This window comes from Hemibagrus wyckioides, linkage group LG07 (assembly GCF_019097595.1).
Source record: "Hemibagrus wyckioides isolate EC202008001 linkage group LG07, SWU_Hwy_1.0, whole genome shotgun sequence".
Classification (NCBI taxonomy): Eukaryota; Metazoa; Chordata; class Actinopteri; order Siluriformes; family Bagridae; genus Hemibagrus; species Hemibagrus wyckioides.
This window is the reverse complement of record NC_080716.1, coordinates 3,322,053-3,343,368: the sequence shown is the minus strand read 5'-3', so window position 1 is coordinate 3,343,368 and position 21,316 is coordinate 3,322,053. Positions and strand designations below refer to the sequence as shown.

The 21,316-nt window shown below is 38.0% G+C and overlaps 1 protein-coding gene across 1 annotated transcript in view; it reads right to left on the bottom strand.

Moving 5' to 3' along the window:
• clstn2a (calsyntenin 2a) overlaps nt 1–19,994 on the bottom strand; it is a 68,898-nt gene extending 48,904 nt beyond the window's left edge. The window contains exon 1 of the mRNA XM_058396062.1: nt 19,795–19,994. Within this exon, the coding sequence (XP_058252045.1) occupies nt 19,795–19,864 (70 nt within the window). The 5' untranslated portion in view covers nt 19,865–19,994. The remainder of the gene's footprint in view (nt 1–19,794) is intronic.
• Between the last annotated feature and the right edge of the window lie 1,322 nt (nt 19,995–21,316).

Here is a 21,316-nt window from a genome sequence, read left to right as displayed (position 1 = left end):
GGAGATTTAAGAAAGAATCCCAGCAGTCTTAACAGCTCCGGTGCTAAGAGCTGAGCAAGTGTGTGTGTGTGTGTGTGTGTGTGTCAGTGAGATTTCACATGTGATTGAAATTTCCAAGCATGCAACCAGAGATTAGTCATGATGAATCGCCCCCGCTATATCTAGGGGCGTTTTTATATAGAATACTGCAGTAAGCCCAAATTTCAGCCTCCTTCCTCCTTTTTTCGCTCCATGATCTTCTCTTTCTCTTTCCCTGCCTTCATCTTTCCTCTCCTTCATCACCATGAGCATTCTCTTTCTCTCTCTCTCTGTGATAAAAGCATGGGTCCATTAGTGCCTCTCTTCCACTCTCTCTCTCTCTCTCTCTCTCTTTCTCTCTCACACACACACACACACTCCCTCTCTCTCTATCTCTGTGATAAGAGCATGGTCCCATTAGTGCTTCTCTCTATCCTCTCTATCTCTTTCTCGCACGCTATAGGAATTAGAGAGACACACAAAGAGGGAAAAGAGTGTCACTATGGACTTAAATTGAAAGGAGGGTGAGGGAGGGAGATTCAAGTGTGTGATATTTTATTATGTGTTAGCTAGTGTCTTCCAATAAATTCAAATACAACATATAAGGTTTGGTTTATTTGTGTCCAACACTCACAATCGGGCCAAAGTCGATTCCATCAGCCACATCGTTTTGGGAACAAAGGTACCATAAAAGTATACACTAATGGACGTATGGATCGATTAGAACATCTTGCAGCTGTTTTTTTTTTTTAAATGCCTGAGAACCTGGCAGTTCAGGAATGGTTCTGCTTCAGTGGAGTTCAGAAAGCGATGTTAGAATAGCTTATAAATTTAAGAAATGAGAGTCAAACAATCTCTAGTCTCTGATATTCTTGTTCGTTGTGATTTAACCTTGCCAAATCTGTAAATATCATTACACATAATGGCATTCACGTGGTCAGCAGATTAATGTGATGAATCTATTCAGGTCTCTTTCTAAGCTAGTTGACTGGAAATCTTTTTTTGTTACTCCCAGTTGAGCAACAAATAAAGATAATCACCTGAATGTCTGAAGGTCCTGACAGATCTTAGGACTCTTGAAAGTGTCTACATTACTGTACAGTTCCTGTAGCCACTCTATATGTGTCTAAGTATAGACTTACCTACCTGTGGAGCTTCACTGCAAGGTGAAGAGAGCTGTCTGACTTCATGTGTTCTTGATAATTAATGTATCTGACACAACCTAGCTAGTTGATATGTTCTAATTTCACACAGCCACACTGTGTGGTCACCCAGCTAGTTAAGAAGGTGTCCACTGTAACTGTCAAACAACAGGGTGCAATTCCTGTATGGTACATTGGAAGGATATGTGTCTCTATCAAACTAGAGCCTGTCCCCAACTCTATTGCTCCCCATGGTCCAAAAAAGGAGCCAGTTTCTTGAGTAAGTTCTCAAGGCCCTGTCTTCTGATATCTAAAAAACACTGAGACCTCAAATGCAGTGGGCTGACAGCAAAACTCAAACATCTCTGAGGCTCTGTTATCAAGACCAACATAACTGATATAGTTGCTGACCAGTGTGAGGAATGTTTTCATTCATAATCCACCTACAAGCTTATACAGATCACATAAGTCAAAAATGACCTGCTTTTAATAGTACACCAGCCTTTCCATCAAGCATCTGCTCTAAAGGTAGCAATAAACCACATTTTCTTCAGATCTCTCAAAACAAATTTGATATTTCCATCCTGTTTTCCGCCTAAAATTCAAGTTTTTTGCATTAATATTTATGTCTTCTCCTTTCACAGCTTTGTTCCCTATGTACCTAGGTGTAACCAGCATCTACTTCTCGAAGCCTGTGACCCTGCCCTTGTGCCTATATAGTACATAGTTATAAATTCTGTGCGAAAACCTAGGGGAAAACCCGTACAAGCTAAAAAAACATCTGATTAAACCATCTGATACGTCTGCCTCCTGAGCCCAAGTCCTAGCAAAGTTCAATATACTAAAAAATTCAGCTACCTGATTACTCTGACCATATAACCAGTTTTTTCTCCTTTTTTGTCTTCTGCTTCTTACTAAAGCATATGTACGGCATATGAAATCAGCCTCTAATCACCTTAGGACTCTCATAGTAAAAGCTGTTCCCAAAGACCTAGGCATATTCTTATTAGCATATAGTTGCTATTTGCAGATGCATAAACTGAGCTGCTTTTTTTGGTATATAAAATAGCTCTAGAAAATGTGGCTGCAAATAAACTATATAATTAATAAAGATGCTAGGTATCAATTGAAGGTCTAAAACCTATAAGTCAGGCAGTTTTTAGATAGTTATGGGAAATTGGGACGTTTTTGTATCTGTGGCTTCACGCCTGTGTTACCTAATGGTTCTCCATTTTCATTTTACAGCCAGAAGGCAGCATAAGCATTAGGACACCCTGAACAGCTATTCAAGATTTTGGGGCTTTTTTAGAAAAAAGCTCTGCCAGCTGCTGTTGTCTTTATTATTGCAGGTACTAATAAAGGATCTGCTCCTTTGATTGAATCAGGAAAGGAAGATTAAAATAGACCAAAAGTGCTGTGAGGTTAGACCATTCAGTCCTTTAAAGCTCACTGACGGTCAAATAAAAATGATGTGGGGCAAGTTAGCACACACATTTTATTGGAGCAAGTTTAGTGCTAATAAGATGAGGGGTAGGGGGTGATATGATCCAATAAATGAAATGGATTCTGGACTAACTGGAGCTTGTTTGTCAATATCTTGGAACATCAAGACAGCAAGGCATTACAGTTATCCTACCTTAAGAAAACAAATGCATGAGTTAAGCTCTGGTATTAGCTCTTGTGTATTGGAGATACCAGGGTTACTATAAAGCTGCTTTGTGATTAGCTAACAGTGAATTTAATACTACGGAACATTAGATGGAAAGATCCTGCATTTTTTGTCAGTTCAAGGTAAAGTAAAAGAGGATAAATTGTAGAACTGACAATTTTGAAGAACTGTATTTTACAGCAACATAACACCCAGCCCACATCAAGCTCCCCATGTGGACAAACGTATTGAGAAAATTCACTGTTTGTTTAGAGCAAGAAATCAATCCAGGTAAAACAATTGATTTAAATTCCTTCTTTTGTTCATCGTTTTTTCTTTCTCACTGGCATTCAAACCTAATTGATTTGCAAATGTAAATCTCCTTTTTGTGCTGTTTTTTGTTTGTGATCAATGAGACACTTTCTCACTTCTCATACTTTTATCATGTGTTTACACACACTCACATAAAACCTTTGCTAATCCTTTTGGGCCTAACACTAAAGGTGCACCTCAGGCTTATATGTTCGGATTAAGGATTGTATTATAATAGGCCCTGAGTCTTTAACCGGATCAGAGATTGAGTAGAAAGTATAACAGAGCCAGAGCTGGGAGCTGCCATTTATACGAGTTCCACCATCTTCCCCTTCCTTTTCTCCTCCTCCTCTTCCTCCTCCTCCTCCTCTTTCTCTCCATCTGCTTCTTTCTACCTTTCCCCAAGCTCAGCTTTTTTAGCTCTTTTCTCTACCCCTCCCCTTCCATGCTCTTTAGTACAAGATGATCCAGATAGAATGGTCAACAGCTTGTGTAGTGCTTGGGTTGTTGTAATGAAAGGGGGAAAAAAAGAGTAAGAGAATTCTTGTCCTTGAGTTATTGTTGCTGGGCAAATGAATACAAAGTTGGTACAGAGCTGGGACTATGACTGTGAGGACAGCACTCATTCATTTTTCATTTCAACACATACTTATGATGTGCTTTTTTTGTTGTTGCAGAGATTAAGGGATGTGGTGTAGGGTAAGGCTAAAGAGATTCACTGAGATTAAATGAGGTATAGATAAGATTTTGTATGTGTGTTATCAGTCTGATAGCAGAAAGTAAACAACCTTGACCATCTGAACAAGAGCTCAAGCTTACTGATGCACAATCACACCGGTCTGTTTATTTACCCCACTTAGATTTGGTGTCTTGTGGCTTTTGTTGGCATTTACTGCAAAATTGGATGCGCTGGATCAAGTGCTATTTTATGGCTTGCTGAATTTGAAGGGCAGATGCCATATTGCTAAACTGGCAACAATGGCATCGATTAATGTTTGAATTACAAGTACAATTGTCCACGCAGCAGCATTTTAACAATATACTAGACTCCAATTACATGTTTATAGCAATGCTTCTCATGTATATCAGTCTGCATTTTCTATTCACGCTTAAATGTACTTTGAGCCTTCCACCCTATGTGCGCTGGGATAGGCCCCCAGCAGACCCCCATGACCCTAGAAATCCTAGGAATAAGCGGGTATAGACAATGAATGAATGAATGAATGAATGAATGTAATTTGAAAATCTGGCAACCTTTGCAAGTGCATGCAGGTAATTTTAATATTCTGAGCGAAGATTTCAGGCAACTTAAATACCTTTGTAACCTGTCTCTGAGCTTACACTTTAACACCGAAGTACCAACCCTGTCAAAGAACAGACGTGTTGGCAAAGAAAGTGTAATACATTTGAAGACTGCTATAGGGTTGAGTTTACAGATAGAGTAGAAGGTAGACAGTGTGTGCCACACTCAAACAAACTCAAATTGCCACGTCTTCGTACTTTTGTTTTAAGTTTAGTGTCAGCTTATGGCAGGAAAAATGATCTGAGAAGAATCAGTTGAAAGCTGTCCAGGAGAGCTGACACACTGCTAAAATGGAAGAAAGATAAAAAAAAAAGTGTCATCTTTTTTAAGCAAAAAGGTGTGGAGAGGAAGACAAGAGAGGGGAAGTCAGAGACAGGCTATAAAAAAAAGGGCGAAGAGAAAGTGGATGATGAAAATGCGAATTTGGTTTGTTCCCACATTATTGATTCTGTGTTGCTAATGTGGCGTCTCTAAAGTCTTATTGCCATGTGTCCCAGCCATCTGCAGCCCTTCTGCCACCTTTCCGAAGGTGTGACCCTAATTCGAGACCATAAACCATATGATGATCATTCAATTTCACTTGACAGGAGTGAGACTTGTGCCAAAAACACTGTGTGGTCTTCTGGAAGTTAATTTCAGTCTCAAAAAGAGTCCAACTTCTCCTACGTTTATAGAATAATGAAATAAATAAATAGTAACCCTCTATGGTAAGAAATTCAATGATGTGGATTAGCTTCTTTACACTGCACCTTGACTCGGTTACATACGACTGTGAACAAAAAACGGTATCTGTCTGTTGAATGCCATTCAAGGCCAATATTAAACACGTAAATATGACTAAATATTAATTTGTTAAATTATAGTATCATCCTTTGTGCTGAATGGATTACGAGCGATCCGATTCCATGACCTCAATATAGTAGACTGTGGATTTATCTTTTTATAAGTCAGCTCACAATATATATTTTAAAAAGGAGGAATACAGTGTACTGAAGGGAGTTTCTGTATAATGAGGGTGAAGTTTGCAGTTATTTATGTGATAATTACAGCTAAGACTTTTAATGGAGTGATATACAGTGTTCCCAATCACCTGGCTTTTCACTGGATGTTTATTTCAATGCATGCCATCCATATAAACCTATAATATATACACAGATCAATCATAACATTAAAACCCACCTGCTTAATTTTGTGTAGGTCCTCGTTATACCACTGAAACAGCTCTGACCCATCGAAGCATGGAAGCAAGGTGTGCTGTGATATCTGGCACTCAGATATTAGCAGTACATCATTTAAGTTGTGAGGTGGATCGGTCCGATTGAGATCTCGGGACTTTGAAGGCCAAGTCACCAACAAGGTCCTCAAACTTCTACTTGCCATGAAGGAGACACTTTTCAGCAATTTTTTCTACAGTAGCTAGATTGGACCAGTTGAGCTCAACTTGCATATCAATGAGCCTTCATTTCATTGGTTCTTTGGTTCTTCGTCCTTGGACCACTTTTGGTACTAACCAATGCAATTGAGTTCACCCCACAAGACCTACTGTTTTGGAGATGCTCTGATCCAGTCGTCTAGCCATCACAACCGTGAAGGTTGCTCAGGTCCTTGATCTTGCCCATTTTTTTGCTTCCAACTTTGAGAACTGACTGTTCACCTTCTGCCTAATATACTGTATTTCCCACTGAGATAATCAATCTTAATCACTTCACCTGTCATGTCTGAAATATACAATATGTACTGTATGGTGGTCTAGAGGAAATTACAACTTTGTTTCAGATGGTTAATAAATCCAGAGGCATGTATTTTCACTCATGGTTTTATACTGAAAAATTCTTCTTTTCCTACAACAACCAGAATTTTGTTTTTTTTTTACTATGTCAGTGTGGACGGGATATATTGTGCCGTATCTTGTGTAATTTCGATTTTTTATTTTACAGAAGATAAAATGCGGCGTAATCTTTCCAGTCGTGTGCACACGCGGTCCGTAAAAATGACTAACACCCCACAGACACCGTGCAAAACTAATTCGCCATCTTTAAACACAGTCTGGAATACTGGATACAATAAAGCATCGGCACATATGTCAATAATAATCCCAGCAATAATAATCTGACACGAGGAAAGGTTTTTATTTTACTACTCTGCCTGTACAGGGAAATCAAAAGGATTTTTTCTTTTTTTCTTCTTGAATGCTTGAGTTTCTTCCCAAATACAAATACAGCAGGTGGAAAGATTGATGATCTGCTGCGGTGCCACGAAGTAATGTCTCCTATAATGCTGAAATAATTGTGGATATTAAAAAATGGAAGTCAATGCCATCTCAGGAGCAGAATGGATCGAGAGTGGCAGTAATACAATAAAAGGGGCCGCCGCTGATGGAGGAAAAATTTCATTAACAATAATAAAGGATGGTCGTGACTGCATAGCTGAAACGCAGGCAGACAGATCATTCTTCAACGTGGCCTTATAATGTTGCCAAGTTTTGTTTTGTTTTTTTCCTGTGTATGTGTGTGTGTGTGTTAATCACTTGCTAATAGTATAATATCATCTGCAGTCAATGTTCTATTGATTACACTCGCTGCATTTGTATGAATTTGAGAACAGCAACACTTCTTGCATGATAATTGAACTTATTACAGACCATCCAGGGTGTATTTCTGCCGCTCACCTAGTGCTCCCGGGATAGGCTCTGGATCCACCATGAGGGTCATGGTGGATCCAGAGCCTATCCCGGGAGCACTAGGTATCCCAGGTATCCCAGCACTTGGGATACTTCTGCTCCCTGACTGTAGACGTCACACTCACCAGGATTTTAACACATCCTCAATGACAGGAATTTAACTCCAGTTTCATTACGAGGTTTTGTCATACTTAATTGTCTGGCCATGTTTTGCTTCCTGCTGTATTTCCATCGCTCTATCCGTTTTCTGTTGCCGATCGTTTTTTGGCTCATAGGATTTTGGATAACGATTTCACTCTTGGGTTGGTTTAAAGCATCAACATTATTGACTCAGGATTCCTCAGATCTGACTTCAGTGTGTTCTTCACAATGAAGCAATGCCAATGCAACACTCTTGAATCAGATACTGATACAAATTGTGACATATAAAATATTTTTTTAAAGATCTGGTTTTTGTCCATACCTAAAGTTTAGTGCAGATTCAGGGAACAAATTTAAAAATAAATAAATTGTTAAAAATCAATTAGTCTAGGCAAACAAGATACAAATACTGCTAAATATTATTATTTTTTTATTTTCTAATAGTAATTTTTTTAAATATTCTTAATATTTTATGTAGCCTATAAAGTTTTCTATCACATCTAGAACACGGTCTGCCTCATCTTAATTACAATGAAATTGATTGATTTTACACGGCCTGGAATTTTACAGGCAAAAAAAAAATAAAAAATAGAAAAAAAAAAGAAAAGTTGTTGTTGACTGGCTTGTAGAAAGAAGTAACTGAAAAAAAAAAAAATCATTTTGCACCAACAAAAAGCAAGCAAATAACTAAACAACAAGACAAAAGAAGAAGAAAAAAATAAAACAAGATTATCTAGAACACAATGAACTACAGCACTCTGACCTATGATGCTGCTTTTCCTATCTCTCAGGTCAATTTAGCCAGCTCCCATGAATAAATAAATCAATAAATGTTTGAATAAATGAAAGAAATGCTTTCTAAGACCTAAAATGTTACATATTTTAGCACCTTCTGCTAACCCCAGGGTTAAATCAGAGTTGAACTGTGTTTTGGCTGTACTGCTGTTTAACTGGAAAGGGACCAAACCCTTAATTTTTTATTTATTTATTTTTTTTGTCTGAACTTGCCTAAAATGGAAATTGTTGAGAAGTTAAGTAACTAAGAAAACCTTTTCAAAATACTAATTAAAGACGGATATTGTTCTCAGACAGGGGAAAACTTAACAATCGATTACATAACAATAATTTAAACTGTCTGCTTCGGTGAAAAATGTAACTATAATTGATGCCACTTATGTAAACTTGACATTCGCTTTACAGATTTTCAACGGCCACACCACATAGCCAAAGCAATCCCACAACGCATAAAAACTAGGCAAATGGTGTTAGATATTTGAATTACTTCAGTTTTTTTTAATTAAATATCTTTCTTCCTATATTTATGATCACATGTGTTATGACTTCTCTTATCTTCTATACTCATCATACACCAGTATTAACCTTTCCCATTTCCCATTTCCCACTCCTTAAGAGGACCTTAAGGATCACATATCTGTCAATACGTCCAAGAAAAGGAAAGAGAAAGAATTAAACACAGCAAGGATTGATCCGAAAGGAATAAACCCTGCATATATGGTATATATGAACACATCCATGTATGAACATTCACTTTAAAGCTTTATTTATAGTCTTAATTATGAACCTCCATGAAATCTAAATGAAGCTTGTACAACTTGTGATCTCAGCCTTTTATCTTTCCTCAAGCCGAGCCCAAAGGACATTTCTGCTCCATTCAATAAGCACCGGATGCTTCTAATCTAAACAGATTATCATCTACAACATACAGCCTAGCATGTTAAAATGTTCAGCTTTTTTTTTTTTTCATATCAAATAATTAATGCTTAAATCTGATTTAAATGCGTATCTAGTCACTGAAGTAGAGAAACACCGCTCCGAGTGATGAAACTCACCCTGTTATCTGCTGAGCTGGTGGAAATTAATGAACTTTGAAGAAGTAGAGGCTAATCTCCAAACGCAGAGATATAAGTTTGGAATAAAAGTTTTTGATGGCAGGGTTCTCTGAGCTTCTGCTTGTTAGAGAAGATAGATAAAGAAGAAGTAAGATATATGTGTTAGGAAAAAAAAATATATATATATATATATATATAAATAAAAAGAAAGAACACTACAGAAAAACTGTGGATAAAACAAACTCCGCTCTCCGAATTTGCTAAGCTGTTTAGAGGTTTGGAGCAAAATACATACCCACTAATGCTGTAAAAAATCTCTGATAACTTCAGTTCCTTGCATTTATATTCTCTTCTGGAAAATAAACCACTACCTGAATTAGACAAATCCAAAAACAGATGGGAATCTAGATGGGAAAACAGATGGGAATGGAGTCATGTCTTCTTGAATTTTCAAATTTAATTATCAGAAGCTTTATTCCAAATGATCTAGATTGTATAAATTAAAAATTAAATTAAATTAAATTAAATTAAATTAAATTAAATTAAATTAAATTAAATTAAATTAAATTAAATTAAATTAAATTAAATTAAATTAAATTACATTTTAAAAAATTGTGGTTCCACTCATTTACTGGAAAAAGTGTTCAACATTATATCTGATATGCATAGCATCCCAATGGACAATCCAGAGACTTTTTGTTTGGGTAATTTCAACAATTCCAACCTTATACAGAGCCACACGATACAATTTACAGAAACTTTCTTATTGATTTCCAAGAAGTATATTGTACTGGAGTAAAAATCTGACACTGTTGTCAAAAGGCAAAGACTGCATAACACTAAAAAAGCTAAAAGACTGGCTTAGAAACAAAAGCAAAGCAAAATTTGGCAACCCTTTATTGGTTTATATGGAAAATACACCAATAGTCCAGATGGACTTGTCTACGGTTTCACAATGCCCTGAATTCAAATATAGAATAAAAACATGCTGTTTTTAACAAAGAATAGTACATAATTGCTGAAATGGTGAGATATTTATTTAACAGTCAGCACCTCGAACCTGACAGAACAAAGCTGAATGGTGAAGGAAAGACGTTCCAGAACATTCAAATCTATCTATAAACGGATCAAAAATTAAGACGTGACATTATTGTGTAGAAAATGAACTCTGTAAGAAGAATAAATCTCAGCAGTAAAACCCTGTTGTTTTATTCCTGCCATAGATGACAAGGCAAGACATCATAAATAGAAATTTTTCTTAGATTATAGCAAGAAGTGTAAATTTACACAGCTAGCATCACTAGAAAGGCAGCTCTGCCCCTGCTTTGTGGTCATTAAGCAAGATTTAAAAAACACAATAATAATAATAAAACCACAGGGCATGTGTATTCATTTGAAACTGCTTCTTAATTGAAGTATTCTGGATTAATCATACTATGGCTAGGAATTTGAAGCTCAAGCACCATAATTAAGTCTGGCAGTAGTGACTAGGCCTGAATAGCACTGAGTAGGCTTTCTGTGTTTATTGAAAGTGTTCAAGAGAGAGAGAGAGAGAGAGAGAGAGAGAGAGCTATGAGCTTACTTATTCAGAGATCAGACAATGATACAGCTGCTCAGACTGCTCTCTATGGTCAAATATAGTAATGACTAGCGGTAGGATGGTTTCCCTCTTCAATTTCCACAGGAAATGAGGACACTGCTGGGAGCTTTTTTGGCCAGGAAGCTGATGCTAAAGTCCAGGCCAAGTTCCTGTGCCATGTGCACATTAGTGTTCTGCAATCATAATGATGGGAAACCAAGATTCAAGCTGAGACAGGATTGCTTTTTGTGATTTTTAAACGAGTTCAATGATGTGCATCCACTATAGCTTAATTCTTAATAAAGATGAAGCATTTTCAAAAGAGCCATCCCCAACCACCCCCCTGAACGGTGTCGGAAGATGATTTGCATTTTTTGTCACAATCCAGTGTGAAAAGAACATAAGGGACTTCTTCTTTTTCTTTTTCTTTACATATAATTATCAGAAGTAACACATTTAATTGCAAGCAGAAGGTCCGATTGAAAAAAAAAGGGAAAATGGAGGTGGGTTTTTAAACTCAAGCCATAGAAATATCACGATGCATCATAAATAGTTTTTATTACTATGTACTATTGGCCACTTCTTAGAGCATAGGTTTCACCAAACATTAGAATTGGGGACATGATCTCAGTGATCTTTCTGTTCTGCTGATTTCTTGAGATTTTCACCCAAAACAGTATAGAGAGGTTACACAGAATGGGATGGAAGCAATAACTCCATTAAGCAGCAGTTTTTTTGTTTTTTTTTTTGATAGAAATGCTTTAATTATAGAAATCAGAAAAGAATGGCTGGCAGGAACCACTCTTTACAACCTGAAAAGCATCTCAGAATGCACAACTTCCTGGGGGATGGGCTACAAGAGCAGAAGACCGGATCTATTTTTACTTCTGTCAGGCAAAATCAGGAAACTGATACTACATTAGGCACAGGTTGACTAAAACGGGACATTTCTCCAGTATATACATCCTAATAGTATGTTATGAAGCATCATAACAAGATGGATCGAGCATCACAGTCGCCGCCAGACTTGGCATTTAAAAAAAAAAGAAAAAGAGTCATCTACCTCTCAGTCACAATAAAGACAATAAATGCTTATTTGAATGACACCAGGCTGTGGTGAGAGTTCATATTTTTGTAGCCAATATCAAAGAAAAAAAAAGATTATAGCTGCATACTCTTGGGGGATATAGGAACAGTTATTGCTGGCATGCAGTGGAGAAGTGTGCATTGTTTTATGATTTACTGTAATCCAGTTAAAGTCTCTAAAGCAAAGAGAAGCAGTGGCATGCAGTCACGTAGCCAAAGTTTGGATTGTCTCTATGTTGTTTACCTCCATAACTGGGAGATGTTAAATAACCCTGTGCTGACAAAACTCGAACCATATGGTGACATATGTTTCATTTTCTCCATACTGAAAAGCGTTTCTGAGATCTGTAGGTCATGCTTATGCCCAGCTGGAGCCACAGCTACTGGATATAAGTGTCCAGGACACAGATTGATTATATCATAAATCCTGCAAGAGATTTATTTTTTCTTCCAGCCGAAAGTGTTTGCTGTCCTTGGAATAAAAGAGGTTGATGTGTTGGATGCTGAAATTTTGCATTTGTTTGCTGTAAACGTAGTTTGTTAAAAAGATCTTGCTTATAATAAATTGTTTAATGTTGGTAGAATTAGGCTTAGCACCAGTTTAGATTTAATGTTACTGATAAAACAAACAAAAAAAAAACAGATCCGTTAACGTTCACTCAGTGACTTTCATCATTGCATGGTTGTCAGTGGTGATTAAGCTGGCATGGACCCAACCATCTAGGGCAGCAGTGGCTCAACGTTTAAGGAGGCTTTCACGCTGCCGGTTTAGTCTGGAACAGAGCGCTGTTCGCATGAAAAATTGGAAATAAGAAAGCTGTCATGTGGGCCAAGAAGCTCACTGTGGTACAGAACCCGAGGTGGTATGAGTTCGGTGGTGCAATTCGCTTGAATTTGGTCAGGAAGTAAAAGAACCCGCATGTGTGTTTAAGCCATCATTAGAGGAGGTACCAAAAAAACAAGTCCATTTGGTACTCCATGGGCAATAAGATGGACACAAAGGCACCAGGGTTCGACTGAATCCAAGTGAGACCGCCAGTTTTGGACACCAGCAAACTTGCCTAGTGTTGCTGGGTTACTAATTGGAAGGTTCAAGCCCCAGTATTGCCAAACCACCCCTGTTGGTGCACCCTACAGAGAAGTGTTGCCTCAAATGGTTAAGCCTTTGGGTTACTAATTGGAAGGTTAGATGTTTAAGCCTCACCAATGCCAAGCTACTGTTGAGCAAGGTCCTAAATCCTGTCTGCTTCATGTTGTATCATGGCTGACCCCAGCCTCCTAACAAGCAGGGGTATGTGAAGAAAGATTTTCAGTGCTGGAAAGTTGCAACAAATAAAGGCCTTCTGTCTCTTTCCCTTGGTCAAGCTGGTGGTGGCTGTGTAATGATGTGAGGAATTTTTCCTGGTAGTTCTCTTAAAATCACAAAAGTCCATCTCATCATTGGTACACATTTTACAGCCCATTCTATAATTTTTATACCCATCAATGACAAAGCATCGGTTCCAATGAGTGACCTCCTTCCCTGACCTCCTCAGTGACCAGCTCTGAATCCATAAGGATTATTGTTCTGGGTTTTCTTGTCTCAAACAGTCAGCTTCTACCATAAAAAGGGTGCGTAAAGAATTTTTGGATCCTCTGCCCTATCTGTGCAAGAACACTGTGTACACTGTGAGTCATAAATCTTCCTCCGCGCTTTCTAGACAAGCCAACTCAACTGACACCATGGCCGAGCTCCTCTGTCGGCGACACTCGGACAACTAAACAAGAAGTATGAACCTTTGCTGATTATCTTTTCCAGTGTTGGCGTCTTTTCCAGAGTGGAATAAAACAACTATAAGAGTGCTGTTACTGATTGTAAGGAAAGTAATCAGTGCTGATTATTGTGGTGTGATGTTACCCGTAGACCTGCAATTTGAGTTGTAATGGAAAATGAATCAGAACAAACTGAGAGCTGAGAATTCAACCTCGCTGTGGCATGAAATAATTTGATCCTGTGTAGGTTTGTATCAGCTGGGTTTCCTGTAGTTTGCATTTCATAATCTTGATCCATTTTCCTTCGGGGTCTCTACGAGGCCCCGAAGAGGATGAAGGAGAAACGTCAGGACCACAATAAATAAATAAATAAATAAATAAACAGCTAATCAAATCACCTTGCGCAAATACGACATTATGTGCTCTGATAATATAATTGCGGAGAGATGTTATTGTGTCAGCAATGCCTGGCTTGAGGAAGAGTGTGTGTTAGTACTTCACGAGGGTGGAGGAGGAGAAGGAGGAGGTGGAGGAGGAGGAGAAATCCATGTTGGAAAGAAGAGAAAATAATAGCGCAGGGGAAAAAAAAAAAAATACACTCAATTCTGACTTGCTATTTAAAATACTTGTTCCAGGATTTAAGACTGACAGCTCTGTTTTCATCATTAGGTGCTTTTTTTTGTTTTTACCATTTCATGGTTTTTCTTCATCATGTACTTTCTATTCACAGGTTTAAAGTCTGTCTTTCTTGGTAATTTCATGATTTGTAGGGGGTTTTTTTTGGGAAAGGCAATTTCTTTAAAATATCTTTTACTTTTCATACACATTAAGAGCGACCCAAATGGCACCCTGGAATGGCTCCGTCGCTGGAACAAGAAGAGAGCAGAAGATCTAGAGGTGAACTTCCTTACTTAGCGAATGTAGCATTCACCTGGGAGCATCCTGGCGCAGGTGTTCAGCCTGGGATATCAGCTCTAAACATGAGTAATGAGCACTCAGGGGGAGTGTGTGCAGGTAAACACGTCCACACACACACACTCTCTACAGCTTAGCCCTGAAGCCTATCAAATATTATCTTAGAAACAAATGTGGGGAAAAAAGTGTTTTTTTTTTTTCTTTCTTTTTAAAAAAAAAAAAAAAAAACCCACACAATGGAAGAAATTTTTTAAGAAAATCTTAATGACGGTGTTTTGCTCTTGGCACTGATTGGAGGTTACAGCGGCACAGGAAGCTACACCTGTTGTTGCAGACTGGGACTAAAAAAAAAAAAAAGAAAAAAAGAACGACAAGGAGACGCATTGTCCCAATCCAATTATGCAGGTAGAAAGAAGACGACGAGATAATCACACTGCATCCTGATTCTTTGCTCTGCTTGTTTAGATAACCGTGACGATATAAATAAGCACTATAACTGGTCAGAAGGTTTGACTTAGTCTTCAAAAACAGGCCACGATTTCTTTGCTTTGCTTTTTATTTAGAGCCAAGTGGAGAGGGAAGGGAAAAGGAAGTCGCAGAAGTGAAGTGCAACATTTCCTCTGCATGCTTGACTGCTCCACACTTTTGAAAACCCAGGGATGCTTTCAGTAAAAGTCTAGTCATGGTATCACTGCCCTACCTCCAGAACAATCTCCTCTATGCTAACCATCGGCAGTAGCAAGCCCGGTATATTTCCTTACTTAAATATCTGGAAAAAACTACTAGTAAGGTGTTTCCTTGCTGTCTGAGTCTTAATCTTGTGTGTGTGTCTGTTTTTGTGTGCATCCTACAGAGAGTTGCTTACAGTCAGCATAGTGAATTTTTCACCTTGTATTGTGAAACACACTGCAGCATCCTTAAACTCTGATCCACTCAGCACAACACCGAGGCTCAGTATTTACAGTATATACAAATATATGTCACTTTCTTCCCCTATCAAAAAATTCCTACAAGGAATCTCCTGCGGGAAAAGCATAACATACTATATAAAGGGCTTGATTTCCATTAGTAACACAATACCAACATGGCACACTGAAAAGCAAAAGAGATCAAATGTCATATATTATATACTTTGCAGTGAATAAGATGACACCTGCCACCTTGTTATACACTCACTGTCCAATCACAAGCCTCAGACATGTTCAGGGACGTGGATCTAATCAGAGAAAGGAAGAAACTTTCATCAAAATGACCCAGGAGTTAACAATCTCTCCCAGCTATACTGCTGCGATGTCGTATAACATGGACTAAACGTAGTAGGATTATGATTTGCTACTCCTGCCGGTGTTGCTGCTTGCTTAACAAAGCTACAGATCAAACTGGTATTCAACACAAGGGCATTTAAAATAGAGAACTCCTGCAGGGATTTGTGAAACGTTTTAATGGAACCTTTTAGATTCTACAAGAATAGTGTGCTTGCCAAAACCATATATCTGCTCTCTCTCTCTCTCTCTCTCTCTCTCTCTGTCTCTCTTTCTCTCTCTCTCACACACACACACACACACACACACACATTGCCAAAGGTCACAGTGAATAATGCAGACTTCAACCTCCATCCAAAATATCACAACCCAATCCGAACACTTTAGGTCATCCGAACATTTTTAGATCTCTGAATTCACCAAACACACACACACACACACAAAGCAAAAAACCATTTTGCTGTGAACTGACATGTGAAGTGAAGGTCAGAGGAATACATATTGAAATATTGTTGGCCTCAGGATTAGGACATAGCTGACCCAAATATCTAAGCAAAGCAGAAGCTCTATTTCACCACAGAGCTAACTTGCTGTACTGTAGCTACAGATCTATTTTTTTTATTATTTTTTTTTAAAGACAGATTCATCTTATAGTGGAGGGAATCCCATAATTTGACAAGGACACACACATATTCACTGGATTGATTAATCCTCCAGTGCTCCATTGTGTACATTAGGAAAACACTCTACAATATGTTTTACCTGTTTGGGAGAACCAAGTGTCCTCATAATTTACCACCAATGGAAGGTCCTTACAAAAACCTGGACATTTCAACGATTTATAAGCTAGCCCACTAACTAAGAAAAAGGGTTTTTTTGGTCTGGAAACTAGCCCAAAATGTCCTAGCTAGCATAATATAACGGTGTCAGCTAACCGATCGCATTAATAAGGAAAATAAAGGAAAAACAAATATAGAGTATAAAATGATATAATTACATGTGCCCTTGAAAGTCATTGGCCAGAGCTTCAGCTTTAAAAAGTGTTGTTTACATTTACGGCATTTGGCAGACACCCTTATCCAGAGCAACTTACATTTTATACAATTGAGGGTTAAGAGCCTTGCTCAGGGGCCCAGCAGTGGCAGTTTGATGGACCTGGGATTCAACCTCACGACCTTCCAATCAATAGCCCAACACCTTAACTACTAAGTTACTACATCCCATGTTGTTCTGTTTTGAATTGAATTGTTTGTAAGCTATATAATTGGAGTATAGAATATTTGCATATGTTTAACCACAAGATGGCGGCCAGGAGATAAAATAGGACATAGAACGTATTTGCACCAAACTATGGTAAGGTTTTAACACAACAGAATGAATAAAAAGTTTGATTCTTATCGTCTTAGAGGACATACAGAATGTAGGGAAACGTGCAAAGTCAAGAGTCGCTGTTTCCATGCAAGTCACGATGATTGTTAAACCGTCCTGTCCTCCAGGCAACTCCAAATAAAACAGCCAGGGCGCAAAAATCTGCCTGTCACCGGTGTCTGGGTTACTGATATATCCAACTCTGGTATGTATCTGTGTTCATGTGGGTTAATGGAAGTGTAGCTGAGCATGCAGTGTTATTCCTGCATAGACTGGACAGAGCTGACCTGTAGGAGAAGCTGGGCCAGAAATTATACCAAGCTGTCCTACCTTTTTCTTTTTTTACTTTTCGACAACCTCTCTCTCTCTCTCTCTCTCTCTCTCTCTCTCTCTCTCTCTGCCTTCCTGTCTTCACTTCCTGTACTCACTGTGGTTCGATATTGCTGAAGTTAATGGATCAGGATGTTGGATAACTAATAGACAGAGCCTTCTGGTAAGGAGGTAGGAGGTGTTGGGTGGGGCAAAATAATGACAAGCAACACCTACGAGCCGACTAGATCACATTTCAACAACCTTGTGGGAAAATTAGCATTAAAAAGATATGAAAATTCCAGATTGAGCAAATAAAATCAACAAAATACCAACACTCATGTGACTCACTCACCCCCCCCCCTTTAAATCAGGGCATGGAATTGCTCCCATAACAACAACGGTCATGCAGAGGAGAATGCATTTACGAAACACCTTTGTCTCCGAGTCAAAGAACAAAAAGCTTGAATTATGCAGCATCTCAAGATCAGTCAACACGATTTATTCGGCTTTTAACTAATGCTCGGCTTTCAGAGAAGGGTCCGTCGTAAATCTTGCCCTCTTTTACACCCGTGCACTTGTGTCTCGCTGTTCTCTTTCCTATATTGCCCTGCTGTGTGCTTTATGAGCCTCTTCTTTCTATTTCTTTCCCTGTTTATAGATCCAGGGATGCAGTATTCAAAGAATCTCTCCGCTTCTCAGGACACAATCTTTTTCAGGTTCTTGAAAGATAAAATAGCAATAAAACAGACATCAAAAAATAAAGTAAAATAAACTAGAATAAAAATAATTTAAAAAAAAAAACCCCACAGAGACATTATTTTCACATTATTCAAGGAAATTAATTTCACAAATAATCAAATTTAAAATATTGAAGCATATAAATAAATTATTTTAAAATAATTCTAAATGTAACAAAAATGTTTTTTTTTTTTAAACCATGATTAAGGGGCAATTTTAATTTATTAAAAAATAATTCAATGTATAAAACTTTTTTTTTTTTTTTTTTTTTACATTATTTAATGTATTAATTATATATTAATCTAGGGCTTTTTTTTATTTGTATTTTTGAACTACAGCGACATGTTACATATGTAATGTCAGTTTTTTTCCTACTATTGATTGTGATAAGCTTCCATTTTATGCTAGCTGTGTAGGTTTAGGACTAGGAAGATGCTAAAGATTCATCATATGGACACCGTTGATTTAAAATGGACCTAAATCCATTCCTAAACACCAATCTTCTTGCTGTCAAAGAAATTTGTAATTGGGCGACATTTTCATGTTTATGATATGTGCCAGTTGTTTGCTAAATAGACAAAACACCGTGATTTTTGTTTTTCAAAGATTTGTCTGTGTAAACATTTGTATCTTCCACATGACCAAAATAACACCAGTTTTTCACACAGTTTGCTTAATAAATATGCGATTTTCATCACGTACAGGGCAGAAAAAAGAAAAAAAGAAATCATATTAAAAATAAAAGAAATCATATTAAAATTATTTTACGTATAAGTTGCTTTGATGCTAGTTATTCGTTTACTTTGTGGAAGAAAATGCATATAAATGCACTCTAATTATTTATTAATATATTTTGAACTTTTTTTTTTCTCTTCCAAATATGATATGAAGTTTTTATTGAATTACTTAGCTCGCAAATCTATGTTAATGCTCATCTTATTAGCTGGTGTTCTACTGAAGCATCACATTCCCTGGTGATTCTTTGACGTAGGGTGTCCATCATAGCAAACCACTGGCAAGACGTTACGCACAGACGGATATATGAATGCAACACGGAACAATCCTGTCATCAGATGGATGCAATACAGTCCATCGCAGGACACCATGCAAAATCATACACATTCACAGTTTTGTGTTTTGGCTGTTGGCAGGGTTTTGGAAGATGGAGAACGAAAAAAAAAAAAACCCCACATGGACACATGAAGACTGTGTGAAAAATCAATCAGAGAGTAACCCGAGTTCAAGATCGAATCTGGACCCTGGAGCTGTGCATGGCTCTTTTTATATACGACTCAGTTCATTCGTACTAATTTATCACTGAGGCTGTTTTTTGCTCGGACAGAAATGCCCCTAAAGGCAAAAAGTTCAATTAAACTGGGCAAACTTTCTCGGTGGTGAAGGGCATTAGAAACATTAAGGGGGTAAAATAGACAAAAATGCAGTTTGGTTTATCTACACAGCCTCCTTCAAAGCTCATCTGCCTATGAGTGTCACTGCCTCACAATCAAACACAACACTATTTGGAAAATAATCAACAACCTAGAACAAACTTAGCTCAGCTCGGAGTGTTCTCACACCCTTCCCATCAAGCCAGCAAGACAAAATTAAGACGGCAGCTGGACCGGTCACATGTCCAACCACTGTTTAATGAATCCGCGCGCTTTTGCTCTCGTGCCGAGTTTTCCTACCTTTGAAAGCGAGGATGCAGCTCGGGCTAAAAAGCCCCAAAATCAGTAGTGCTATTACAGCCATCTTCATGAAGACGAGAGCCAAAATTCACACTTCTCTTCCATGCTCGGTGTCGCTCTGTGTGTGTGTGTGTGGTGTGTGTGAGTGTGTGTAAAGGCGAGTCCCTCCTTCCTAACAGCGCATGCAGAAACGCACGAGGAGGGATGGAGTCTGAGTGAAGTCCCTGTGCGCGCGGGAGAAAAACACAACCGGTGCTGCCTCCTACGTCACGTGTGTGCTTGTGATTAGACCATTTTTGATCACACTATTATGTAGCGTTGACTACACACTGCTCTGACATTAATTTTAACAAATATTTATCTACTGGTGAATATAATGCATTGTAGCCTATTTAAATGCATACAAGTACACAGCAGTATGCGTTTTCCTTGACTTTGAGCAGTTTGGTTTTCAGTAAATGATTTATTCTGGTCAGGGTCAGAAACATTGTTCTACCCTCCTGAGACACCGCCTATTCGTGTCCTTCGGATCGGACGTGGTGTTTATGCCTTTACTCATTTCAGTCTTCCTATTAATTTGCTGTTGCTCACTAAGGAGAAAATCATGCTTATACCACTGATATCCAATCTGTCACGATGGGAGCTTAAACATTTCCTCTTCCCATCTTCATAAAATGGCTTCCGTTTCATTTAGTTACAAGATGCCTCTTATTAACGAAATCTTTCCACCTACAGAAGTGTTGATCATTCAGTGTTTTTTTTTTTTTCTTTCTGTTTTTCACACCGGTCTGTGTGGCATCTCAGGAGATCAGCAGTTTGAGGAAAATACTCATCTGGTACTAACATCCGTGTCACGATTTTTCCCAAATCAAATGTTTGTTGTGAACATTACCTGAAGCTCTTCAAATGTATCTACATAACATATTTATTTGTTTATTCATTGCTTTCCTCAGCTCCAAAATGATTGGCTGATCAGGCAACTGCACAAATGTGCAAGTGTACAGGTATTCCTAATAAAGTGGACAGACTGACCATATGTTGGATGGTCAGGATGACCACTTACAGTCAGCAACTCGGAATACCACACCTCTGACCAGTGAAGGTTGCTTTCTAAATGCAAAGAACGTTTTGTTTAGATCTTAATCATGTTTTTTTTTAATAGTTACACCTTTTAGGTAGCAGGGGGCAAAGGGGGCAATTAGACTAGTAACACCGCCATTACTTGGAATCCTCATTTACTATATGCAAGATGTACAAATGAAATAGTATTACAATGTAGTACACACAATTTCTATTGACAGACAATAGAGACGAATATGGTATCAAGTAGTAAAAAGGTTTTGTTTTTGATCTTTTGCTATTCTCTGCTTCGATCAGTCTTTTAGATTATTTTGACATTTTGGATGATTACTACACATAACTTTGGGCCAATTTTTGACAGCCTTTTTTGGACGTGTTTCATTTCTTTTCAAAGAAATAACTTGACTTGTAGAATTAACCCTGCAGCATCGGGAAACGTTCT